Source organism: Palaemon carinicauda, chromosome 3 (genome assembly GCF_036898095.1).
Source record: "Palaemon carinicauda isolate YSFRI2023 chromosome 3, ASM3689809v2, whole genome shotgun sequence".
In the NCBI taxonomy this organism is placed as follows: domain Eukaryota; kingdom Metazoa; phylum Arthropoda; class Malacostraca; order Decapoda; family Palaemonidae; genus Palaemon; species Palaemon carinicauda.
Genome location: NC_090727.1, coordinates 129,042,277 through 129,070,268, shown reverse-complemented (window position 1 = coordinate 129,070,268; position 27,992 = coordinate 129,042,277). Strand labels below are relative to the sequence as shown.

Below are 27,992 nucleotides of genomic sequence, written 5' to 3'. Positions count from 1 at the left end.
AAAAATATCTACAGGTGGACTATCAAAATCAAATTCCCACTTCAGAGATTTCTATTCACTATGTGCAGATAAGTTACTGGTTCAAAGCTCATGTGGCAAGTTTTTCTAAAAGCCTATTTCTGTGAAATTCCCAGCATTCTCATTTCGTCGACATAAAATTAGCGAGACGAGATATTTTCCTTTGTGTTCAAACAACTCTGAAGAAATGCACCATACAATATTTGTTTCATGCATTTTGAAATGCATCAGATTCCAAAATATCTACTTAAAGGTGAGCAACAGTGTAACTATCCAAGTGATTTTTATGCCACTTTACAACCAAACAGCATAGTTTTATCAGATAATAAAAATATTATCCAAGTCAAGAAATGGACACTTATCTTAAGAAGCAAAACTCCCTTTTTGTAGTTAGAATTCAAGCCAGATTCCATCTGCAAAGCTTCTGATACAGAAGTACCTATCAAGACTTTTCATAAAGTCTTACGATTGAAAATGCAAATTGGGCAGGCCAGCAGTGCTTCTGAAATGCCTCTACAATCTACAGAGAGAACAAAGAGTAATGTCACAGCGACACTGTGGCGTAATTATTATTCTCTCTCGTGAAAGAAGAAGGGATTTCCTAGGTCTCTTGACTAGTGCGGAAACAAATACCTAGCCTTTGTGCCGTCCTGCTTTTTCTATAGTCCATTTCTTTTATCGAGGCAGATTTGCACCGACTCGCAGCGGTGCCCTTTTAGCTCGGAAAAGTTTCCTGATCGCTGATTGGTTAGAATGCCTAACCAATCAGCGATCAGGAAACTTTTCCGAGCTAAAAGGGCACCGCTGCGAGTCGGTGCAAATCTGCATCGCTAAAAGAAATTGACTATAGTTACGCGGATAGTAAAAATAAGTAACCTAATTACCTGCTTTGCTTTCACTACAAACTACAAAATTCTAACCCTTCTTCCCTACCTCAGGTGGATTTTAATACAGTATTTACATTCTACTTCCTGCGGAGTATTTCTCAAATTCATATTAGCAAAACCTTATTGAGAATGTAACTGTTTACTTTAAATATATGAATCATCATATAATCTAAGACCTAAATTTTCCCTGAATGATTATGATGAAAAGATGATAAAAAAAATGCATATTGAAATATTGACTGCTGCCAAAGAATTCATAATGATGAAACATTACAAAATGTGCTTTGAATTCAATAAGTGAAACCAATAACAAAACTAATTCATTCCCCATCAGGGCTCTCATGAAATGTTCAAGGGATTACCTCAGAAATTGCCTCAAATTTAGAAAAATTACCTTAAATACTAAAAAAAAAATTTCATAAAATGCAAAACAATTATATCACGATTAACAAATGCGCTCTATTTTGAGAAAAATCTGAAAGATAAATTTTTTATACATAATGTTAATCTATAATCAAAAGATTATCTGATGAAAAAATTACCAAGAAAGTACCATTACTCTACAAATTTCCTTGAATCAAGCAAAATTACTCAATCTGAGGTAATCACCTTGAAAATGAGAGCAATATTCCCCATAGCAGTATGGCCACTTAGCATCATTAAGAACTAGGAACCTGAGTGGATGAACCTCTTCTTTCAATGCGCCACTGGCTCCGGTTACCAAACATCAAAGGGAAATTTCAGATGACTCGAAATACAAGGTATGCTAAAGTCACCAGTGTTAACTTGTATCCCAAACTACTGGAGTTTACCAGGCCCTATAGAACTACCAAAAGGCGACGTTCGCGTTGCGAGGACGATGTTATTAGCGATCCCAGTATCTTATTAAGTTATGAAATAAAATGGGAATTTTTCTTGCGCCGAAACTCTATCTATCCTGTCTCTCAAATACAATTCTTTATGTAAGGATGTAAAAAAAAATTAAGGAGAGTGATATGGTAAGTCACTAACATATATGAGAGAGAGAGAGAGAGAGAGAGAGAGAGAGAGAGAGAGAGAGAGAGAGAGAGAGAGAGAGAGAGATTGGTACAAGATCAATTCAACATTCACTTTCTCAAAAATGGCTGACCATCACTATACTAAATAGGCTTATTTAATCTTTCAATTTACTATACGCAAAAAGTGGAGTTATGACGACAAAATAAAACCTCACAGGGTTCTTTCCTCAAGTAGAAAAAAATATCTACAATAACCTCTACCAACACTGGAAAAAAAGGGGTGGGCAAACCCTTCAGGAAAACTAATAGAACCTCTTGCGCTGCTGTTCTTTATGTTTGACGTAAAAGAGACCCCCTATAAAGACGGCACCGCAAATGGCGCAGACGCCGAAGATGAGCAGCACCAGCTGCTTCCAAATGGACAGCGAAGATGGCTTGGGGTCGGCAACGTGATCTCTTGGAGGTTCCATGTATAAGGCAGAAGGCATTATATTGGCTCGATCTTCTAAAATATCCTGAAACGGGAGAAATTTGTCAAATTTGAGGTCTGATATTTATATATTTAAAGAAAAAAAAATTCTCTGGCTTTGTGAAATTTAGAAATATACAGTATTTCATATTGGTTTTAAACTTTTAATTACAAAACTAGAAAAAAAAAAACAAGAATCATTAACAATTAATGACACTTTGCTAAATTTTTCAATTGAAACCAAAAATTTGGGGTCTGATATTTGAAGAAAACAAATCCTTGGGCTTTGAGAACATAGAAATATGTTATTTTCATTAGTAAAATAAATTTTTGAATATACTTACCCGATGATCATATAGCTGTCAGCTCTGCTGCCCGACAGAAAAACCTACGGGCGGAATACGCCAGCGATCGCTATACAGGTGGGGGTGTACATCAACAGCGCCATCTGTCAAGTAGGTACTCAAGTACTTGATGTCAACACAGAACCAATTTTCTCCTCTGTCCACTGTGTCTCTATTGGGGAGGATGGGTGGGTCCTTTAATTTATGATCATCGGGTAAGTATATTCAAAAATTTATTTTACTAATGAAAATAACATTTTTCAATATTAAACTTACCCGATGATCATATAGCTGATTCACACCCAGGGGGGTGGGTAGAGACCAGCATTACATGTTGACATTATTATGAGCTAAGTATTCCGTATTTCATTTTAGCAGTTATTCAAAATAACAAACATAAAATAAATAAGTACCTGGTAAGGAAGTCGACTTGAACAATTACTCTGCCTTTTTAAGTACGTCTTCCTTACTGAGCCTCGCGATCCTCATAGGATGCTGAGCGACTCCTAGGAGCTGAAGTATGAAGGGTTGCAACCCATACTAAAGGTCCTCATCAAAACCTCTAATCTAGGCGCTTCTCAAGAAATGACTTTGACCACCCGCCAAATCAAGTAGGATGCGAAAGGCTTCTTAGCCTTCCAGACAACCCAAAAACAATAATAAAACATTTCAAGAGAAAGATTAAAAAGGTTATGGAATTAGGGAATCGTAGTGGTGGAGCCCTCACCACTACTGCACTCGTTGCTACGAATGGTCCCAGAGTGTAGCAGTTCTCGTAAAGAGACTGGACATTCTTAAGATAAAAGACGCGAACACTGATTTGCTTTTCCAATAGGTTGCGTCGAATATACTTTGCAGAGATCTATTTTGTTTAAAGGCCACGGAAGTTGCGACAGCTCTAACTTCGTGTGTCCTTACCTTCAGCAAAGCTTGGTCTTCCTCATTCAGATGGGAATGAGCTTCTCGTATCAACAGTCTGATAAAATAGGATAAAGAATTCTCTGACATAGGCAAAGATGGATTCTTAACTGAACACCATAAAGCTTCAGACGGGCCTCGTAAAGGTTTTTAAATAGAACTTAAGAGCTCTTACAGGACATAATACTCTTTCTAGTTCATTTCCAACCATAAGATAAGTTTGGAATATCGAACGATATTGGTCAAGGCCGAGAAGGCAGCTCGTGTTTGGCTAGAAAACCAAGTTGTAGAACATGTAGCCGTTTCGGATGAGAATCCGATGTTCTTGCTGAAGGCATGAATCTCACTGACTCTTTTAACTGTGGTTAAGCATATCAGGAAAAGAGTCTTAAAGGTGAGATCTTTCAGGGAGGCTGATTGAAGCGGTTCGAACCTGTCTGACATAAGGAATCTTAGTACCACGTCTAAATTCCAACCAGGTGTAACCAAACGACGCTCCTTCGTGGTCTCAAAAGACTTAAGGAGGTCCTGTAGATCTTTATTGTTGGAAAGATCTAAGCCTCTGTGACGGAAGACTGATGCCAACATGCTTCTGTAACCCTTGATAGTGGGAGCTGAAAGAGATCGTTCTTTCCTCAGATATAAGAGAAAGTCAGCTATTGAGTTACAGAGGTACTGGTCGAGGATACGGATACTGACTTGCACCAGTTTCGGAAGATTTCCCACTTCGATTGGTAGATTCTAAGGGTGGATGTTCTCCTTGCTCTAGCAAACGCTCTGGTTGCCTCCTTCGAAAAGCCTCTAGCTCTCGAGAGTCTTTCGATAGTCTGAAGGCAGTCAGACGAAGAGCGTGGAGGCCTTGGTGTACCTTCTTTACGCGTGGCTGACGTAGAAGGTCCACCCTTAGGGGAAGAGTTCTGGGAACGTCTACTAGCCATCGAAGTACCTCGGTGAGTTATTCTCTCGCGGGCCAGAGGGAAGCAACTAGCGTCAACCTTGTCCCTTCGTGAGAGGCGAACTTCTGCAGTACCTTGTTGACAATCTTGAATGGAGGGAATGCATATAGATCTAGATGTGACCAATCTAGTAGAAAGGCATCTATATGAACTACTGCTGGGTCCGGGATAGGTGAGCAAACTATTGGGAGCCTCTTGGTCATCGAGGTTGCGAAGAGATCTATGGTTGGCTGGCCCCAGGTGGCCCAAAGTCTCTTGCATACATCCTTGTGGAGGGTCCAATCTGTTGGAATTATTTGTCCCTTCCTACTGAGACAATCTGCTATGAAATTCAAGTTGCCTTGGATGAACCTCGTTACTAGTGAAAAGTCTAGACCTGTTGACCAGGTGAGGAGGTCCCTTGCGAACTCGTACCATGTCAGAGAGTAGGTCCCTCCTTGCTTGGAGATGTACAGTACGTCAAAGCCGTGTGTTGTCCGAGTTCACCTCCACCACTTTGCCTTGAAGGAGAGACCTGAAGCTTTTCCAGGTCAGACGTACTGCCAGTAGCTTCTTGCAGTTGAAATGCATTGTCCTTTGACTCGAGTTCCATAATCCCGAGCATTCCCTACCGCCTAATGTCGCACCCCAGCCTACGTCCGATGCGTCCGAGAAGAGAACGTGGTTGGGAGTCTGAACAGTCAGGGGAAGACCCTTTCTAAGGTTGATAAAGTCCTTTCACCAAGTCAGACAAGACTTAATCTTTCCGGAAACCGGGATCGAGACCGCTTCTAGCGTCTTGTCCTTTTTCCAGTGAAAAGCTAGATGAAACAGAAGAGGACGGAGGTGTAGTCTTCCAAGTGACACAAATTGAACCACGGATGACAGTGTCCTTACCAGACTCATCCACAGCCTGACAGGGCAGCGTTCCTTCTTCAGCATCTTCTGGATGGATAGCAGGGCTGGGGGTTGATCGTCTTGTTCAGCAACGTCCTCATCAGAGGGTTCCTCATCCGAAACTGATGAGGAAACGGCAACGGAGTGGGCAACGTCTGACTCGCTGAATCCGGTCGCACTGGCGGATGCGTGACGGAGCCGGATGCAATATCATGGTACTGCTGCACAGTCTGTGAACTGTCAACCATGGGGACGCGAGGAAGTACAGCGTCAACCCGAAACTGTCTAGACTGTCTGGGTTGTGCAGTCAACACCCTACCGGGTTGCTGAGGTTGACGCACTGCGTCACAACAAGTCACCTCTGCTGGTTGTTGAACGTCTTCCTAGTGACACACTGAACGTCAACAACCACCTCCGAGCGTCGCTTAACGCCAACGTGCGACTGGCAACCCACACTGGGTCGCATCGGTGGAGGAACCACCTCAACTGGCGGACGCGAGTAGGATACCTCAGCGTCAACAGGGCGCACAACCAACCGGTAGGAAGGTTGTTGGCCAGAAGGTTCTTCTCCGTAAAAAGTCCGCTATCAAGGACACAAGCTTGGACTGCATGTCTTGCAGCAAAGCCCATTAGGGTCTACGGGAGCAGGTGTGGCAACAGACGGGGTTAGCGACTGAAGCGGAACCATTTACCATCCCTGGAAGCCTTGTTATGCTATAATTAAAGTCCATCGGAGGCTAAGCAGCTTAAGGCTCCTCTCCAAATGACAGAGTCCTCAAAGGAATATCAGTAGGAGGGAGAACAGCACTTTCTCATCTACAGGAACCTTGTCCGAAAAAAGCTAGGTAACCTCAGTGAGGGTCTCACTGGTGCATAAGCAGCGGACCAGAAGGCAACGTTATGTAACTGCTTGACAGTCTGTGAACTGTCAAAAACTGAACTGTCAACCACAACAGGTGCGTGAGGACATACAGCACTGGTGCATTAGCAGCAGACCAGAAGGCAACGTTATGTAACTGCTTGACAGTCTGTGAACTGTCAAAAAACTGAACTGTCAACCACAACAGGTGCGTGAGGACATACAGCACTGGCGCATTAGTAGCAGACCAGAAGGCAACGTCATGTAACTGCTTGACAGTCTGTGAGCTGGCAACAACCAAAGCTGTGTGGGGAAGCCTCAACTCCTGACTGACTAGTCTGCTGCGGGCGAGTGGCGGTAACCACAGTGGGTTGCGGAGGCTGACGCACTGTGTCAAAACACGGCAGCTTAACTCCACCCTCCTGTTGTTGTGGTAGCTCACGCACGGCAACGGAGTGCTCCGTGCGTCTGTGGGAGTCAGCATGCGTCTGGCAGGGTTGACTGCGCATGGGTGGAGGAGCTCTCACAGCCGGAGTGTGGGAGCAGGCAGCCTCAGCGTCTGCTGGGCGCACAACAGTGGCAGGTTGTAGGCTAACGGGTGCAGCGCCAACCTCTCCGCAGCCGGAGTGTGGGAGCAGGCAGCCTCAGCGTCTGCTGGGCGCACAACCGTGGCAGGTTGTAGGCTAACGGGTGCAGCGCCAACCTCTCCGCAGCCGGAGTGTGGGAGCAGGCAGCCTCAGCGTAAGCTGGGCGCACAACCGTGGCAGGTTGTAGGCTAACGGGAGCAGTGTCAACCTTCTCCGCACGAAACTTCTGCATAACCGCAGCTAACTGAGTCTGCATAGACTGCAGTAAAGACCACTTAGGGTCTACAAAAGCGGCAACAGACGGAGCTACTGTCCGTTGTGACTGAGGGTCTAAAATAGCGGGTGCGGCAACAGACGGAGTTACTGCCTGTTGCGGTACCACCTTGCCTCTCTTGGGAGGTGTGCAGTCGTCGGATGACTGCAGCGAGTCCGAACTGACCCAGTGGCTACACCTGGGCCGTTGGACTTGCGCGGAAGGGACCGACTCGCACTTAATAAGCTGCGAGACCTTGGTCCAAGGTTTCTTACGAGAAACCTCTTCCGCAGACGAGAAGTAAATGGGCTCTCTCGTCTTTGTGTGGGTGGGGCGATCTTGGGTAGATACGCCCGAAACCACGGAGGGAAAAACGTCTGTTCGTTGATCAAGGCCTGAAGAACCCATAAGTCGTTCGACATTACTTCTCCCCTGGGCTTGGGAGCTTGCAAGAGGTCCCGGACTAGGTGAACGACAGGCACGAACAGACGAACCCTCGGACGCAACACTGTAACACTTTGCGCATATCACTTTATCACTTTGATTTTCTGTTTTGCACTTATTTCACTGAAATCGAAACTTTTACTGATTTCTACCTGAAACACACAATCCTACCCTTCATTAAAAGGTAGTAATTGCGAAAACAGTCGTATAATGCAACAGAAAACATATATAAAGATAAAGAATTCAGTGGTTGGGAAAGAGACTAAACACTAGATCAAATAAACTACGTTTACAATCTCTCACCGCACATAGCCTGGGAACAAGAATAAAACCCTAGAAACGTTTTACCTTCTTCCCCTACAGCGACTAGGGAGGAGAGTAAAACGAGAAAAACGTTACCCGCTTGAACGAAACGTTTTTTCTCCTCTCTCTCCCTCCGTCTCTATCTCTCTCTTTCTCTCTAGATTTCGCACCTGAGAGAAGAGCCCAATTATATATCGTCAAAACAAGATATTTGCTAAAGGAAAAAAAAACTGAAAGATTTTTCAAATAAAAAGTTCCTTTAATTTAGAATTTAAACCATTTAAGCTAAGAAAGAATGAACGAAACGCTAGAATCGGTTTACTCTTACTGCAAAGTGAAACCGTGATACACTCTCTCTCTATCGTAACGATAGAGCGCATGTTGAACGTCCTGAACGCCAACAACAGCGTAGACTAAAAACTAAACGTTAGTTCATCTTTGAAAACAGTACGAGACTATCAAAGAAATTCTTTCATAAAACATTAAATTTAAAAAGTTTTAAATTCTTTAAAGGTTAAATACGATATAACGGGCTCAACGTTGATTAACTTCGGTTCCAAGTCAGGACCGCCTACTATCAGGAAAGGTCGCATATAAACAAAACATAAAAATTTATTTTTATATGTTTATAATAAAAGGAAAGTTAATCGAAGAGGCCTAATAAAGGCGGAGAGATATAAAATATAGATCTATAACGTGTTAAGCAAAATTACTAAAAACCTAAACACACTTCCGTCTAAGGGAAGGGTCGGCCATTTAAAAGTGAAAGAGAGTCCATACTCTCTTTGTCACCATAATTAAAACTATCCAAAACGAGTTCAAGTTTTGAAATGAAGATAAAACCCCTGCATAGCGAAAGCTCAAAACTGGAATAGTGTACTTCACCAAATAGTTGTGAAAACAAATCCAGTTGGTAACAGCGTATTTAGTAGGTATTGCCAGTGGCACGACAGAGAGAAAATTGGTTCTGTGTTGACATCGAGTACTTGAGTACCTACTTGACAGATGGCGCTGTTGATGTACACCCCCACCTGTATAGCGATCGCTGGCGTATTCCGCCCGTAGGTTTTTCTGTCGGGCAGCAGAGCTGACAGCTATATGATCATCGGGTAAGTTTAATATTGAAAAATACAGTATTTCATATTGGTTTTAAACTTTTAATTACAAAACTAGAAAAAAAAACAAGAATAGTTAACAATTAATGAGACTTTGCTAAATCTTTCAATTGAAACCCTAACTAAAATGAGTATAAAATATTCAAATTAAATGTTATCTAACAAAAAATATTTACCAGGTTTTGGAAGCATTCTACAGTATTCATAAAAAGAATGAATTTAGTATACTGTACCAGTATATCAAGCTTAGATAGACTTACATCGTCAGGGGTTGTAAGGTCGTATAATTTGAGAGAGATGATGTCGTGAGCATCGCTTAGGTCACCTGTAGCGGCTGAAACACCAAAGAAGTATCCAGTTGGCAGGAAAACACCTTCCACAGTGAAGCAATCCTTGAAGGCCATCTTGTTATCTATATCAATAGCCACTGTAACAAGAAATACACCAGCACTTACTATACAGTGGATATAAAATGCAGTTTTACATGGACTGTAATCGATGTATCCTGTAACCGAGCATTGTCGGTAGAAAACTTGAACATTTGGAGAGATAAATCCTACGTTATTAAAGTTTTGAGACCCAGTAGTTACATGTAACTGGTGGGAAACACTGAAACTGAATTATTATGCTAAATTTTAGTGGTCAACCGTATGTACTCTGTCACAATGAGCAGAATGTTACCATCCAAGATATACTATAGTCCATTTCTTTTAGCGAGGCAGATTTGCACCGACTCGCAACGGTGCCCTTTTAGCTCGGAAAAGTTTCCTGATCGCTGATTGGTTAGAATTATCTTGTCCAACCAATCAGCGATCAGGAAACTTTTCAGAGCTAAAAGGGCACCGCTGCGAGTCGGTGCAAAATATGCCTCGCTAAAAGAAATGGACTATAGTGAATGAGGCAGGCATAATTGGTTTTCAATCTTGGGAAAATTATTTTGACCTTTAAGTGGTCATAAAAATGTGCAAACCATGGGACATTATTACCCTTGACACTTCTGTATTTCACATTATTGGAGAGTAGTGAAACAAATAAGAATTGGGCTTAAATTGTGACAAAGAATGATGGTGATTAAGTTCAAGGGAATAAGCTCTAAGTTCTTCAGTGGTTACAATGAAAAGACAGAAAAGCAATCTTGATTTGTTGGTTTAGCAACGGCACTATTATATTTTAAATTTAACAAGAGAAAAGGGATTTTGCGAAGGAAAAATCTATTTCTGGGTGAGGAACCTGTGTCGCCCAGTGAAATGCTCCTTAAAGCACCATTTCAAAGGTATAAATACTGCTAAATATACCAGAGAAAAAAGTTGCATGGAATGCTAGGAATAAATCCAGCTTGCTCACCGCTAAAGTGTGTCGGTATTAAAACTGGGGCGAGTGAAACCACTACCAGAGATCCCTTTCCAATTAGACTTCTCCCTCCTCAAAATCCCCCGTTACTACAAAGTGTCGTTCACTACAGCTACTGCCCCCCCCCCCCCCCCCCAACCACCACCACCACTACCAATTTGGCTTGAAAATAAAAAATGAAACAATAAGTCAACTATACTCTTAAACACAAATTTCTCTTGAAAATAAAAGGCTTTTTATGTCTAAACCCATTAAATAGGTCGTTACGTGGTAGTTATAAAACATTTAAAAAGCCGAAGTTTTTCTACTTACCAGTTAATGTGTCATGTACATATTTGATAGATAAGAAAGTGTCATGGTCCACATTTCTAAATTTGGCCACACATCCAGAAAGCTGAGTGTGGGTGCCGTCGCGGTCATGGTCGTAGTGCAAGGTGCCGTTGTTTACCATTGCCGATACATACGGGTGACCGTGCTGTGGATTGATAAGACAAATATGTACAACACTGTGCCGGTCACGACTCGAAAGCATCTCTCTACCGATCTATGAATTTGTTACAACACAGAGAAGCAGAAGTCTTTTGGAAATTAAAAAGTTTTCAACACTATGTAAGGACCATCATCTATTTATTTATTTATTTGACATCGTCATAACATCATGATCATTAATATAGTGATCATTTATCATTATTTGTACAACCCAAAACATCATGATCGAAGAGAGAGAGAGAGAGAGAGAGAGAGAGAGAGAGAGAGAGAGAGAGAGAGAGAGAGAGAGAGAGAGAGAGAGAGAGAGAGAGAGAATTAGTTTTCAACACTATGTAAGGAAGTCTTGATTACTCAGAATATTAGTTTGAAGAAAGATTTCACCCATTACCATTTTAACTATTGTATTTTCAACGCGAAATTCTGCTAACAAACATCACAATTCCTCTACTAATAATACAACAATGCTGTTTTGTAGTCATGACCAAGTAATTTCTCGAACAGCTTCGCTGAAGATGTCAATTACCGTAAGGAGAGAGAGCTACTTTGGTACTGTATTTGCTATCTAAGTAAGAAATTCAAAATAACGTATCATCATACATGACTAAGTTTTGCTAGAAAGACTACAAAAAATCCATACAGGTACTGTATTTCTGTACAGTTTTCTTCTGGAATAGTGCCAATAGATAATCACGTTATTAAGAAAGTGGCATTTATAGTTAATTCCAAGATTACCAACAAGTGACCATGACTCCTACACTATAGAACTGTAGAGTGCATGTAAGGTAGTTTGACCAGACTAATGAAACATGTTCCTGAGACAGCCATAACTATGCGCTCTCTAAGAATCTTAACCCTTTTACCCCCGAAGGACGTACTGGTACGTTTCACAAAACTCATCCTTTACCCCCTTGGACGTACCGGTACGTTCTTGCAAAAAAAAGCCATTTAATTTTTTTTTTTTTTTTGCATATTTTTGATCATTTTTTGAGAAACTTCAGGCATTTTCCAAGAGAATGAGACCAACCTGACTTCTCTATGATGAAAATTAAGGCTGTTAGAGCAATTTAAAAAAAATATACTGCAAAATGTGCTTGAAAAAAATTAACCCCTGGGGGTTAAGGGTTGGAAATTTCCAAATAGCCTGGGGGTAAATGGGTTAATTATACACTATAGCTTTTTATCTTTTAAAACGTTTTGATTCTCTACAAATGCATATCTCATTAAAATGTTATTTTCCTTAGTAAAATAAATTTTTGAATATACTTACCCGATGATCATGTAGCTGCAACTCTGTTGCCCGACAGAAAAAACCTAAGGTCGGGATACGCCAGCGATCGCTATACAGGTGGGGGTGTACAACAACAGCGCCATCTGTCGAGTAGGTACTCAGGTATTTCTTGTCAACAAGAACCAATTTTCTCCTCGGTCCACTGAGTCTCTATGGGGAGGAAGGGAGGGTCCTTAAATTCATGATCATCGGGTAAGTATATTCAAAAATTTATTTTACTAAGGAAAATAACATTTTTCAATATTAATCTTACCCGATGATCATGTAGCTGATTCACACCCAGGGGGGTGGGTGGAGACCAGCATACATGTTAACATTAGAAGCTAAGTATCCCGTATTTCATTTTAGCAGTTATTCAAAATAACAAACAAAATAAATAAGTACCTGGTAAGGAAGTCGACTTGAACCATTACTCTGCCTTTTTAAGTACGTCTTCCTTACTGAGCCTAGCGATCCTCTTAGGATGCTGAGCGACTCTTAGGTGCTGAAGTATGAAGGGCTGCAACCCATACTAAAGGACCTCATCACAACCTCTAATCTAGGCGCTTCTCAAAAAAGAATTTGACCACCCGCCAAATCAACCAGGATGCGGAAGGCTTCTTAGCCTTCCGTACAACCCAAAAACAACAATAAAAAGCATTTCAAGAGAAAGATTAAAAAAGGTTATGGGATTATGGGAATGTAGTGGTTGAGCCCTCACCTACTACTGCACTCGCTGCTACGAATGGTCCCAGGGTGTCGCAGTTCTCGTAAAGAGACTGGACATCTTTAAGGTAAAATGATGCGAACACTGACTTGCTTCTCCAATAGGTTGCATCCATTACACTCTGCAGAGAACGGTTCTGTTTGAAGGCCACTGAAGTAGCGACAGCTCTAACTTCATGTGTCCTTACCTTCAGCAAAGCATGGTCTTCCTCCTTCAGATGAGAATGGGCCTCTCTAATCAAAAGCCTGATGTAATAAGAAACTGCGTTCTTAGACATCGGTAAAGCAGGTTTCTTAATAGAACACCATAAAGCTTCTGATTGTCCTCGTAATGGCTTTGTACGTCTTAAATAGTACTTAAGAGCTCTTACTGGGCATAGTACTCTCTCTTGTTCGTTTCCAACCAAGTTGGACAGGCTTGGGATCTCGAACGACTTGGGCCAAGGACGAGAAGGAAGCTCATTTTTAGCTAAAAAACCAAGCTGTAAGGAACATGTAGCCGTTTCAGATGTAAAACCTATGTTCCTGCTGAAGGCGTGAATCTCACTGACTCTTTTAGCTGTTGCTAAGCAAACGAGGAAAAGAGTCTTCAATGTGAGATCCTTAAAAGAGGCTGATTGAAGCGGTTCGAACCTTGCTGACATCAGGAACCTTAAAACCACGTCTAGGTTCCAACCTGGTGTGGCTAACCGACGCTCCTTTGAGGTCTCAAAAGACTTAAGGAGGTCCTGTAGATCTTTGTTGGTGGAAAGATCTAAGCCTCTGTGGCGGAAGACTGCTGCCAACATGCTTCTGTAACCTTTGATCGTAGGAGCTGATAGGGATCTTACATTCCTTAGATGTAAAAGGAAGTCAGCTATCTGCGTTACAGAGGTACTGGTTGAGGAAACTGAATTCGCCTTGCACCAGCTTCGGAAGACTTCCCATTTTGACTGGTAGACCTTGAGAGTGGATGTCCTCCTTGCTCTGGCAATCGCTCTGGCTGCCTCCTTCGAAAAGCCTCTAGCTCTTGAGAGTCTTTCGATAGTCTGAAGGCAGTCAGACGAAGAGCGTGGAAGCTTGGGTGTACCTTCTTTACGTGCGGCTGACGCAGAAGGTCCACTCTTAGAGGAAGAGTCCTGGGAACGTCCACTAGCCATTGCAGTACCTCGGTGAACCATTCTCTCGCGGGCCAGAGGGGAGCAACCAACGTCAACCGTGTCCCTTCGTGAGAGGCGAACTTCTGCAGTACCTTGTTGACAATCTTGAACGGAGGGAACGCATACAGGTCTAGATGGGACCAATCCAGAAGAAAGGCATCTACGTGAACTGCTGCTGGGTCCGGAATCGGTGAGCAATAATTTGGGAGCCTCTTGGTCATCGAGGTAGCGAACAGATCTATGGTGGGCTGACCCCACAGGGCCCATAGTCTGCTGCAAACATTCTTGTGAAGGGTCCACTCTGTGGGGATGACCTGACCCTTCCGGCTGAGGCGGTCTGCCATGACATTCATGTCGCCTTGAATGAACCTCGTTACCAGCGATATTTTTCGATCTCTTGACCAGGTGAGGAGGTCCCTTGCGATCTCGAACAACTTCCTCGAATGAGTCCCTCCTTGCTTGGAGATGTACGCCAAGGCTGTAGTGTTGTCGGAGTTCACCTCCACCACCTTGCCTAGAAGGAGGGACTTGAAGTTTCTCAAGGCCAGATGAACTGCCAATAGCTCCTTGCAGTTGATGTGAAGTGTTCTTTGATCCGGATTCCACGTGCCCGAGCATTCCCGTCCGTCCAGTGTCGCACCCCAGCCCGTGTCCGATGCGTCCGAGAAGAGAAGGTGGTCGGGGGTCTGAACAGCCAATGGTAGACCTTCCTTGAGAAGAATGCTGTTCTTCCACCACGTCAGCGCAGACTTCATCTCTTTGGATATAGGAACTGAGACCGCTTCTAGCGTCATGTCCTTTCTCCAGTGAGCAGCTAGATGATACTGAAGGGGGCGGAGGTGGAGTCTCCCTAACTCGATGAACTGGGCCAGCGATGAAAGCGTCCCTGTTAGACTCATCCACTGCCTGACTGAACATCGGTTCCTTCTCAGCATGCTCTGGATGCATTCTTGGGCTTGACTGATTCTGGGGGCCGACGGAAAAGCCCGAAAAGCTCGACTCTGAATCTCCATACCTAGATAGACAATAGTTTGGGATGGGACGAGTTGGGACTTCTCTATATTGACCAGGAGACCCAATTCCTTGGTCAGATCCATAGTCCATTTGAGATTCTCCAGACAGCGACGACTTGACGGAGCTCTTAAAAGCCAGTCGTCCAAATAGAGGGAGGCTCTGATGTCTGCCAAATGCAGGAATTTGGCAATATTCCTCATCAGTTTGGTAAACACAAGAGGTGCCGTGCTTAGGCCAAAGCACAGGGCTTGGAACTGGTAAACGACCTTTCAAAAGACGAACCTTAGGAAAGGTTGGGAGTCTGGATGGACGGGGACATGAAAGTACGCGTCTTTTAGGTCCAACGAGACCATCCAGTCTTCCTTCCTGACCGATGCTAGCACCGACTTCGCCGTCTCCATGGTGAACGTCTGCTTGGTGACAAAAGCATTGAGAGCACTGACGTCCAGCACCGGTCTCCACCCTCCTGTCTTCTTCGCTACCAGGAAGAGACGGTTGTAGAAGCCCGGGGATTGATGGTCCCGGACTATGACTACCGCTCCCTTTTGTAGCAAGAGAGACACCTCTTGCTGTAAAGCTAGCCTCTTGTCCTCCTCCTTGTAGTTGGGAGAGAGGTTGATGGGAGTAGTTGCTAGAGGGGGATTGCGCAAGAACGGAATCCTGTACCCCTCTCTTAGCAACTTCACAGACTGAGCGTCTGCACCTCTGTTCTCCCAAGCCTGCCAGTAGTTCTTGAGCCTGGCTCCCACTGCTGTCTGGAGAGGTAGGCAGTCAGATTCTGCCTTTTGAGGACTTGGAACCCTTCTTCTTTCTGCCACGATGACTGTCGGCACGGGTACCTCCTCTGCTGGAGGTTCTGCCACGAAAGGGCGGGATGAACCTAGACGCTGGTGTGTCCATCCTAGGTCTAGGCACGGAAGGTAAAGCTGTGACTTTACGTGCGGAAGACGCCACCAGGTCATGGGTATCCTTCTGGATCAACGAGGCAGCAATCCCCTTGATCAGCTCTTCCGGAAAGAGACACTTGGAAAGCGGAGCAAACATCAACTCCGACTTCTGGCATGGTGTGATCCCCGCAGACAAGAAGGAGCAAAGGTGATCTCGCTTCTTAAGCACTCCGGACACGTACGAAGCCGCAAGCTCACCAGACCCATCCCGAATGGCTTTGTCCATGCTAGACATGATAAGCATGGCAGAGTCCTTATCCGAAGGGGAGGTCTTTCTGCTTAACGCTCCCAAACACCAGTCCAGGAAGTTGAAGATCTCAAAAGCACGAAAAACTCCCTTCAACAGATGGTCCATGTCCGAAAAGGTCCAGCAAATCTTGGAGCGTCTCATAGCCAGCCTGCGGGGAGAGTCAACCAGACTTGAGAAGTCGCCCTGGGCAGAGGCAGGAACTCCCAAGCCGGGTTCCTCTCCCGTGGCATACCAGACGCTAGATTTGGAAGCAAGCTTGGTAGGTGGAAAGATGAAGGCTGTCTTCCCCAGTTGCTTCTTGGACTGCAACCACTCTCCCAGTACCCTCAAAGCTCTCTTGGATGAGCGCGCGAGTACGAGTTTCGTAAAGGCAGGAGCTGCTGACTGCATGCCTAAAGCGAACTCAGAGGGAGGTGAGCGCGGGGTTGCAGACACAAACTGGTCCGGATACAACTCCCTAAACAGGGCAAGGACTTTCCTAAAGTCTAAGGAGGGAGGCGTAGACTTGGGTTCTTCTATGTCGGAGTGCGGATCGTCCAAATGCGCAGCTTCGTCGTCATCAGATACTCCTTCATCCGAATGCTGAGGAGGAAGTGGCAAAGGTGGAGCAGAAAGCTGAACGGCTGAATCCGGCAGCACGGGTGCATGCGTAGCTGCACTGGATCCAACATCATGCCGCTGCTGGTCAGTCTGAGAGCTGGCAACAACAAAAGCGGAGTGCTGGTGCGTGGGAGGGACTGCCGTGGGTTGCGGAGACTGCCGCATTGCGTCAAAACACGGCAGCTTGACAGCACCTTCCCACTGCTGATGCGGTAGCTCACGCATGTCAACGGAGGGTGCCGCATGTCGGCTAACGTCAACATGCGTCTGGCAGGGTCGACTGCGCATCGGTGGTGGAGCTCTCACAGGCGGAGTGTGGGAGCAGGCAGCCGCAGTATCTGCTGAGCGCACAACCGTGGCAGGTTGTAGGTTAACAGGTGCAGTGTCAACCTTCTCAGCACGATACTCCTGCATGAAGGAAGCAAGCTGAGACTGCATAGTCTGCAGCATAGACCACTTAGGGTCTACCGTGGTTGGTGCGGCAACAGACGGAGTGATTGCCTGCTGCGGAACCACTCTACCTCTCTTGGGAGGTGTGCAGTCTTCGGAAGACTGCGGCGAGTCCGAACTGACCCAGTGGCTACACCTGGGCCGTTGGACTCGCTCGGAAGGGACCTTGCGCTTGAGAGGTCGTGAGACCTTGGTCCAACGTTTCTTCCTAGAAACTTCTTCCACAGACGAGGAATGAATGGGCTCACTCGTCTGTTTGTGGATGGGACGATCTCTGCAAGATACGTCCGCAACCACTGAGGGTACATCCGTACGCTGATCAAGGCCTGTCGAACCCTTTGGTCCTTCGACATTGCTTCTCCCCTGGGCTTGGGAGCTTGCAAGAGGTCCCGGACTGGGAGGACGACTGGCACGAACAGATGCACCCTCATGCGTAACACTGACACTGACACTTTTCACCGCACTTGCACTCACTACACTTCCCACTGCACTTTTCTCTTTCAACTCTTTGACATCGGCCAAAAGTTCATTCCGGTCATTAGCTAATGACTCCACTCTGTCACCAAGAGCCTGAATGGCACGCATCATGTCCGCCATTGAGGGTTGAGCACTAGTAGCAGGGTCGGGAGTCACCACTACAGGGGAAGGAATAGGTTGAGGGGCATGGGGAGAGGAAAAATCAAAAGAGCGAGACGAACTCCTCCTGATCCTATCCTTCTCTAGCCTACGTGCATTCTTAAGGAATTCATTAAAATCGAATTCCGAAAGCCCAGCGCATTCCTCACATCGATCTTCCAATTGACAGGATTTACCCCTACAATTGGAACAAACGGTGTGAGGATCTATAGAGGCCTTCGGAAGACGCCTAGAACAGTCCCTAGCGCTACACTGCCTGTACTTAGGGACTTGAGAATGGTCAGACATCTTGAATTAGCCAAGGGGGGAATCCAAAATCTATCAAAGTCGTCAACAATTAATCCAAAACTAATCAAACAAGCTTGATAAGTTAATGATAATAACTCCTGAACAGCGAAAGCTAATATCTAGAGAGAATACATCACCAAAAAGCGTGAAATCAACTCCAGAAACAACAGCGTATCCAAGTAGGTCTTGCCGGTGGCACGACAGAGGAAAAATTGGTTCTTGTTGACAAGAAGTACCTGAGTACCTACTCGACAGATGGCGCTGTTGTTGTACACCCCCACCTGTATAGCGATCGCTGGCGTATCCCGACCTTAGGTTTTTTCTGTCGGGCAACAGAGTTGCAGCTACATGATCATCGGGTAAGATTAATATTGAAAAAACCGCAATTTCGTCACTAACGTAACAAAATTGTATTTTATCTCAATGAATATCAATCCAAAGATCTCAAAAGCTACAATATTCCACTCCAACAGGAATGCTTGATGCATGGACATCTGTTTCCAATGCAAGTATAATAGATTCGCATTTCTGTTCCTATTAGCTAGATAATAGCATCTTCGTATGGATTTTCTTAATGATGAATACCTTTTCTATTACAGCATTATTAAATTGCGGTCCTTAACTCTCCTAATATTTGCCAAAAGGACTTGCTTTCATTTCTAAGTACATATCTTAATGTACACAAGCAATCACATATATACAAACACTGTACATAAATAAATAGGAATTATATAACATATACAATTATAAAAAAAAAATAAAGTTATTTTTCAATTCAATCAAATATATATAAAAGTTCAGTGTACAAAATCAAGTGACCAAAACAAGGATGAGAAAATCTATACAAATATAAATCACAAATAAAACAGGCAAGACGAATCGGGGTTTTAGGAAAGACCTTACATTGTGGACTCCATTATGATTGCTGTAAGTGTCAGCGATGATGGCTAATCCAGTGAAGAAATCTCTGCTCCCGAACACATCGCCGCTAAGCATTGGCTCCTTTACGTACCTGTGGGCCAGATTTAAAGGGGTTATTAGACAATTCAGATCTTCAAGCATAATGAGACAGGTTAAATGCAGCGCAGTATGAAAAATATCTCAAACTGATTATTCAGGTTTCATGATTTCAAACCTTTCATGGCGTAAATGACCTTAACCCTTTTACCCCCAGGCTATTTGGAAATTTCCAACCCTTAACCCCCAGGAGGTTATTTTTTTCCCAGCATATTTTGCAGTATATTTTTTTTAAATTGCTCTAACAGCCTTAATTTTTGTCATGGAGAGGTCAGGTTGGTCTCATTCTCTTGGAAAATGCCTGAATTTTCTCAAAAATTATCAAAAATATGAAAAAAAAAAAATTTTTATAGCATTTTTTTGCAAGGACGTACCGGTACGTCCATGGGGGTAAAGGGATGGCTTTTGTGAAACGTACCAGTACGTCCTTTGGGGGTAAAAGGGTTAAATGCCAGAATGCCAAAAACCTCAAATCAATGACCATGGGAAGATGCTAAGTATGAATCACTTGGTAAAACACATGGGAATGTGGCTAGAAATTAGTGAAATCTTACAATGCTATGCAGTCCATCTTAGTCATTGAATGATTTCACTACCAGACTGTCTACAACCAGATTTGTATCAACTAGAGTAGGCCACTAAAAAATAGCAAATATTACAGCACTGTATGCAGGAAAATTTACAGGAAGTTTATAGATGTAAATATTGAAAAAACTTATGCTTTCACACAAATTATACCAATTACTTTTGCTAATAGACAAATGGGTCCTAAAAAAGTGGCCTCACATCCTGAACTCACAGTTATAATTAACTATAAAATTCATGAGAGACAGGTAGTACTGTATTTCCTTCTAGTCCTTCCATGCTAATCTATAGAGGAACTACTGTAAAAATTGTTTCTCTTCCTTTTATCGCTTCTTGGAAAGGGCCACAACTTTTTCCGTTTCTCTTATGAGCTTCCCTGTCCCACAAAACATTCTTGAGAATTAGCAGCTGACGATAGGATGGGCGACTTTAAACACATACCAGCGTGATTTTCACCATCAGTTTACTTGGCCTTATTTCTCATCTTGTGCATCTTCAATTGGCTGTGGTTGAAAAGGATCAATACCCCTGGGGCAATGTTATTCATTAATCTTATTGATTGGATCCATAAGGTAGTTCTTAAAGCATTTATTTTCAATCCATTTGGTTTCTCCTGTTGTTGTTTAAAAGTTGTTCATGAATGGCAGAGGCAAGAAATGTTGAAAATACCTGAGCTGGACAATGCCCTAGAAACTGACCATATTCATATATGATCAGTGCCCACATCCCCCATCCATCAAGCTTGGCCCAGAGGGCCAGACAATAGCTGCTGATGATTCAGCAGGCGGACCTATAAGCTCCTCTAGATCCCCTATCCTTAGCTCACAAGGCTGGTGAGATTGCAGACATCATAAGAAACTTTCAACCTTGAGCCGGTCTTAAACCACCTTCAATAGATTGCCAAGCAGGTAAATAACCAATCTTCTTCTTCCCCACCATTATCCCTACATTAAGGGGTCAGTTGCCTGATGCGCCCTCTCCAATGCCTTCTTTCAAATGCATCCTCTTCCACCAAACCTCTTCTCTCCATATCATCCTTCACCTTATCTCGCCATCTAATTCACTGCCTCCCTATTGATCTTCTCCCCTTTAAAGGTTCCTCCCAAGCCCTCTTCACTCCCTCCCTTCTGTCCATCTTTATTCTCTACTTTTCTCTTACTCTGTTGCTTTACTTAAGAAACAAAATTACTTACCAGAAAGCAAAGCCATCGCCAAACAAGTCCTTCCCTCTTCCATGGACTTTGAAATGGATCTGCATCTCCCAGTTGCGGACTGAGAGAGGGACCTTATTCCAGATAGCCCCACGTTGGCTTTGAATGTCTCCTGTTAGTCTTATATAATTACTCGTTACCATCGTTGACCCAAGAAAATCCCAGTAGGGAATTGATGTGCCAACACCTGAAAAGTGAAATTTTTGTTTGTTACATAAAATTTCTGCCATTTACAAAGCTAGTAGCAACATACAACTACACATTTAAATCATTAGAAACTCGATGAATAGAGTGCACTTGAAGAAGGGAGATAAAATACACTACAAAGTACAATATTCAATAGAACTTAAACACTATCTGGACAGTGAAAAAACTTTAGGAATAGGATTTGCACTGGCTGCCGATTAAGGCAAGAATTGAATTTGAAATACGTACAATAATCCACCAAGTTATCAGAACAGGGCATCCAAAATACTTAAGAGAATTGCTACATATTGCGCAGCCAACAAATCGTGTCGACACGAGAATAGTTAAAGATGGCTTCAAACTGTTGGAACCTAGATTTATGTCTACTTAAGGCTATAGAGCCTTTAAATATGCAGTCCTAAGAGTATATAATAAGTATTCAAATGATTGAAGACATTAAGGCTTTCAAGACAAAACTGAAGACTTTCTTATTTCAACAGTCATACAACAGTGACGATTTAACAGTAAATGAACAATATGCGAAATGAAACGTTAAATACTCTGAACGAACAAGGTAAAACGACAGTGGAGGTCCTGTAGAGTGAGGTTCCCCTGCTGCATGGGACTGGAAAAGCAAACATCAAAGTAAAAGTAAAGAAAGTAAGAGAATCAAGGTTAGGTTAAGCAAATTTTCTTCAAACTAACTAAATCAGTAAGGAATTAAATTTAGGCTAGAGAATAAATGTCTATGTCTACACTTTGTCTAGAGCATAAATAACAGTTTAAACTATTCTAGACTGTGTCTAAGTATACTTCAGATGGATTAGTTTAGTCAAGCTTAGTTGGTCTGGAAGCTTAGCTAAATCTTACACTGAATGCCAGCCAATGCAAGCCTGCAATAATCTTTGTCTTACTAATAAATCCTACTTAGCCTGCAATAGCCTCAGCCTTACCAATATTATTATTATTATTATTATTATTATTATTATTACTTGCTAAGATACAACCCTAGTTGGAAAAGCAGAATGCTATAAGCCCAGGGGCTCCAACAGGGAAATTAGCCCAGTGAGGAAAGGAAACAAAGAAAAATAAAATATTTTAAGAAAAGTAACATTAAAATAAATATTTTCTAAAACTATAAATTTCTTTACAAAACAAGAGGAAGAGAAATCAGATAGAATAGTGTGCCTGAGTGTACCCTCAAGCAAGAGAACTCTAACCCAAGACAGTGGAAGACCATGGTACAGAGGTTATGACACTACCCAAGACTAGAGAACATTCCAGTTACTACTTTGGTGCTTAGAAGATTATCTCAAGTTTCAAATACATTTATTTCAGTTACAACCCTGAATAAATTTCTTAACCAATATTACATACTGTGACCATTAAATAAAGAGGGATCCCAGCAGATAATGGAATTTTTGATACACCTGATGAGACGTTTGATCATTACTTTGCTGTTCAATCAACTCGATTGGTTGAAGTTTGATATCAATCGTGTTTTTCTGAGGCTAAACTAACTAGTTTAGCATTTAAGACATATTAACACTCTTCATGGATGTTGATGCTTATGGAGGTGTAGACCCAAATACTAACGTAACAACAAAGCAGAATAAAAATTTTCCCCTCATGCTGAATGGTATAGTACCTAGTACCGGTATCGAAGATCTGAAGGCAAAGGATGAACAGACTTATGAGGAAAATAAATACATAAGGTAAAGCGAGCTCATTGAACATTGGTGCAAGAAATTAACATACTTTACATAAATTTCTCTCCAAATGCAACAATATCCTTTTTTTTAGACTCCCTATTATTATTATTATTATTATTATTATTATTATTATTATTATTATTATCATTATTACAAGCCAAGCTACAACCCTGGTTGGAAAAGCAAGATGCTATAAGCCCAAGGGCTCCAACAGGGAGAAATAGCCCAGTGAGATAAGGAAATAAGGAAATAAATAAATGATGAGAATAAATTAACAATATATCATTCTAAAAACAGTAACAGCGTCAAAACAGATATGTCCTATATAAACTATTAACAAAGTCAAAAACAGATATGTCATATATAAACTATAAAATGACTATAGCATACAGTGGTACCTCTACATACGAATTTAATCCGTTCCTGAACCAACTTCGGATGTAGAAAATGTTCGGATGTAGAAACGAATTTTCTCATAAGAATACATGGTAATTCATTTAATTCGTTCCTCAGCCTAAAAACCCATAATAAATCCTTAATAAATGGCTACACACACATAATCACACATAACAATAACATTACTGCATAATATGTAAGAAGCATGTAAAAAAGAAAATTATAAAGAAATAATAAACAAAAAATGTGTTTTATTGCCACTTTACCTTAGAGACAGGCCAACGCAGGTGTAAGATTTGCTACGCCGGAGACGGACGATCGGCGAGAAGGTAGACATGGTGTTAACATGTTCTTTAAATAAATACTCTCTCTCTCTCTCTCTCTCTCTCTCTCTCTCTCTCTCTCTCTCTCTCTCTCTCTCTCTCTCTCTCTCTCTCTCTCTTGTTCTTCTTCACTGTTAGTGTTAGAGACGTCTATTATTTTTTTCTGAGAGAGAGAGAGAGAGAGAGAGAGAGAGAGAGAGAGAGAGAGAGAGGAGAGAGAGAGAGAGAGAGAGAGAGAGAGAGATTAAACATAAATGAGAGATTAAACAAAAATGAGAGATTAAACAAAAATATGTTGTGTACATATGATTTTTAACAGCGTTAACGAGTTGAAAGACAGTTAAATGTAACTAAAAAAAACAATATCAGCGAATTTGAATTCCTTTATTAACTAAATCAAATATTGATACAAACACACTCGTGTGCGTATGCGCAAACACACACACACGCACGAGGAGACACGATCGGCCAGGAGGTAGAGATGGTGACTGCGATAACATACCGTAACTTACACTACGGAAATTTTAATCTAACTTAGCTTATTTATTTTTTTTTTATTTTTATATTTCATATATTTTACATTTTTTTTCTTTTGATTTTTTATTTTCATCACTTTCAGTGACGAGTTACAGTATGTTATCGCAGTCACCATCTCTACCTCCTCCCCGACCGTCTCTCTTACTGCGTAGCAATTCCTGTTTTAGTTAATAAAGGAATTCAGATTAGCTGTTATTACTTTCTTAGTTACATTTAATTGTTTTTCAACTCGTTGACGCTGTTGAAAATCATATGTACTCTAAACACATTTTTGTTTAATCTCTCTCTCTCTCGGAAAAAAATAATAGACGTATCTAACACTATAACAGCGAAGAAGGAGAGAGAGAGAGAGAGAGAGAGAGAGAGAGAGAGAGAGAGAGAGAGAGATTTTATTTAAAGAACATGTTAATGCTATGTTTAGAGAGAAACAGAAAAAGAGAGAAGTCTTATTTAAAAGAGCTTGTTAATGCTATCATGGTTTTCTTTTCTTCACCTTTTTCTTTCTTTCTGTTCATCACGCTGGCCCTTCTCACAAATGATCGTTGCCAACAATCTCTTTGTCCTTTATCCCTATCAACAAAAGGCGTTCTATCTCTTCCAGGGTATTGCTAAGATGTCTTGTAATAATGGTGATCCCCTTCGATGGTTATTTGCTTTAATGGCTGCCTTCAGCTTGATGATCCTCGAGATAATAGGCCTATTCCGGCCATATTGTTTAGCCATACAGTATCACTCACATGCACACTGCTCTCATGTTTTTCCATAAATTCTTGCTTCAATTCTAATGAAAGAATTGCCTTCTTCCTGTACTGAAACTTAGCTTCTTAGGCACCATGATTATAGGTAAAATCAAAAAGGAAATGTGAGAAAAGGAAGAAAATAAGCACTGTTAATAACAGACCAAACAGAGGACAACCACACGATACACACAAGAATAGAGAACTGAGCACTCGACGCTCCATGGCGTAATGTTTACTTCGTGTGTCGAAATAAAATTCGGGTGTAGAGTCAAAAATTTGCTCGAATTTTACTTCGGATGTTGGAAAATTCGGATGTAGATACGTTCGTGTGTAGAGGTTCCACTGTATTCTGTTTCTATATAATGGTGCTAATAAAAACCAATAAAGTTTGCTTTTCCCAATATTTAAAGAATACAATAAATTTGAATTATAGGTGTATTAACCCTTTTACCCCCAAAGGACGTACTGGTACGTTTCGCAGAAGCCATCCCTTGACCCCCATGGACGTACCGGTACGTCCTTGCAAAAAAATGCTATAAAAATTAGTTTTTCATATTTTTTGATAATTTTTTGAGAAAATTCAGGCATTTTCCAAGAGAATGAGACCAACCTGACCTCTCTATGACAAAAATTAAGGCTGTTAGAGCAATTTAAAAAAAAATATACTGCAAAATGTGCTGGGAAAAAAATAACCCCTTGGGGGTTAAGGGTTGGAAATTTCCAAATAACCCGGGGGTAAAAGGGTTAATGAATTTAGGCAGATTTGGGACCATGGAGACCACTCTGCCCTTGGAAGTAAAAGTTGAATGTGCTTAGAGAGCAAGATAGAAGAAAGGAACTTGGGTAAGTGGGCTAGGGCTACGAAATGGAGACCGAGGTCTGTCGTAACTCTCCACATTAACGCTAAGAACTCTTAAGAGGTGATGCAGGTGAAGAGGATCCTTTCCATATTGCCCTCAACTCTGAATAGAGAATATCAATGGAATCTGGGCCATGAACCTCCCACTGTACACGAGGCCTTAGTAATTGATAATAATGCGGGCTTGAATTACAGTTATTATTATTATTATTATTATTATTATTTGCTAAGCTACAACCCTAGTTGGAAAGGCAGGATGCTATGAGCCCAGGGGCTCCAACAGGGAAAATAGCTCAGTGAGGAAAGGAAACGAAGAAAAATAAAATATTTTAAGAAGAGCAACAACATTAAAATAAACATCTTCTATATAAACTATAAAATCTTTAAAACAAAAGGAATTAAGATAGAATAGTGTGCCCGAGTGTACCCTCAAGCAGGGGAACTCTAACCCAAGACAGTGGAAGACCATGGTACAAAAGCTATGGCACTACCCAAGATTAGAGAACAATGGTTTGATTTTGGAGCTGCTTACCATAGCTAAAGAGTCTCTTCTACCCTTACAAAGAGGAAAGTGGCCACTGAACAATTACAGTGCAGTAAGAAGAATTGTTTGGTAATCTCAGTGTTGTCAGGTATATTAGGCAGAGAATATGTAAAGAATAGGCCAAACTATTCGGTGCATGTGTGTGTGTGTGTGTAGGCAAAAGAAAAATGAACCGTAAACCAGAGAGAAGGATCCAATGTACTACTGTCTGGCCAGTCAAAAGACCCCATAACTCTCTAGCGGTAGTATCTCAACGAGTGGCTGAATTTTACCTTCAACAGTAAATAAACCAAAAACCCGTTTGACTGTCTAAGAAAGGGGGTAAAAACATCAAGCACCTCTGTATTGGCAAGCAGTGCATGCGGAGCTGTGCACGCTAACCCCATAGATTAATATTTATTAGATAATCAAGTTTCATTTGCAGTGAATATAAGTATAATTTTCAAAGAAAACTTAACCCTTTTACCCCCATGCTATTTGGAAAACCCTTTTACCCCTAGGCTATTTGGAAAACCCTTTTACCCCCAGGCTATTTGGAACTTTCCAACCCTTAACCCTCAGGGGTTATTTTTTTTCAAGCACATTTTGCAGTATGTTTTATTTTAAATTGCTCTAACACCCTTAATTTTCGTCAGAGAGAGGTCAGGTTGGTCTTGGAAAATGCCTGAAGTTTCTCAAAGAATTATAAAAAATATACAAAAAATAAATTTAAATAGCAGTTTTTTGCAAGGATTCACCGGTACGTCCATGGGGGTAAAGGGATGAGTTTTGTGAAACGTACCAGTACGTCCTTTGGGGGTAAAAGGGTTAAAAGTTTTTCTATAGGAAACACCTGTTTCTTTTAAATAGAAAAGCTTTTTCTGCCCGTAACTATAATAAAAACCATCAGTCAACCCCCAAAAAAACAATGGAGTTAGAAAATTTAATGTTCATATTTTGTCAATACATAAGACGTAGGATATTAAGCCCCGTATAGAGGAAAATGCCAAACTAGCCAGAACTCGTCCATTTTATAGGGTGAATTCCAGTTTCTCTACAAATTAACGTATCATAAACGATAGAGAAAGGCTTAAAGATAATAGATACGCTGATCTGTCGATCTACAGACGACACGGCCATATTACCAGATATGCTTTACAAGGAGTCTTTGTATATCAACGGCCAGTTCCTCCCGCGTGCATACGAGTGGACACCAACTAACCTAAACTGGGGTGTATGTATCATAGCGGTCACCTGTATGTATTAACATGCCTAACTTGGAATACGACAGTGTAAAGGGGGTTGCAGGGGGCCGTTAGCCCCAAGTTAGGTAAGTAGGTAAGGACATGGCTTGTAGGTTAGGTTAGGGGGGAATGTTTAGGTTAGTTGATGTCCATTTTTAATGAACACTTGAGGAACTGGCCGCTGATATACAGAGGCTTCCCTAAACTTACCCCACCCCATACGAGCCGTGTCCTTACCTACTTACCTAACGGGGGAGGGGGGCTGACGTCCCCATTTAGACGTCATCATACATATAGGTAGCTGCTTTCATACATAAGCACAGTTTCTAAGCATCTAGATCTACCAATAAGAAACAAACATACAAATTAAATGATAAAAAAACAAATGGACGGTCATAGGCCGTAAGACAAAATGACATTAGGAAGGAATCAGCCCAGACCGACTCTAGGGGTATTTCGAGGCTTTACCTTGGTAC

General features: G+C 42.0%; 1 protein-coding gene across 1 annotated transcript in view; it reads right to left on the bottom strand.

The window, feature by feature from the left end:
* Positions 1–816: 816 nt before the first annotated feature.
* The window catches only part of LOC137638503 (vesicular integral-membrane protein VIP36), a 27,337-nt gene continuing 161 nt past the window's right edge, over positions 817–27,992 (bottom strand). The window contains exons 1-6 of the mRNA XM_068370602.1: positions 27,985–27,992; positions 20,979–21,183; positions 19,087–19,195; positions 10,690–10,852; positions 9,288–9,454; positions 817–2,418 (exon numbers count right to left, since the gene is read on the bottom strand). The exon at positions 27,985–27,992 is cut by the window's right edge and continues 161 nt beyond it. Of these exons, the coding sequence (XP_068226703.1) occupies positions 2,206–2,418; positions 9,288–9,454; positions 10,690–10,852; positions 19,087–19,195; positions 20,979–21,183; positions 27,985–27,992 (865 nt within the window). The 3' untranslated portion in view covers positions 817–2,205. The remainder of the gene's footprint in view (positions 2,419–9,287; positions 9,455–10,689; positions 10,853–19,086; positions 19,196–20,978; positions 21,184–27,984) is intronic.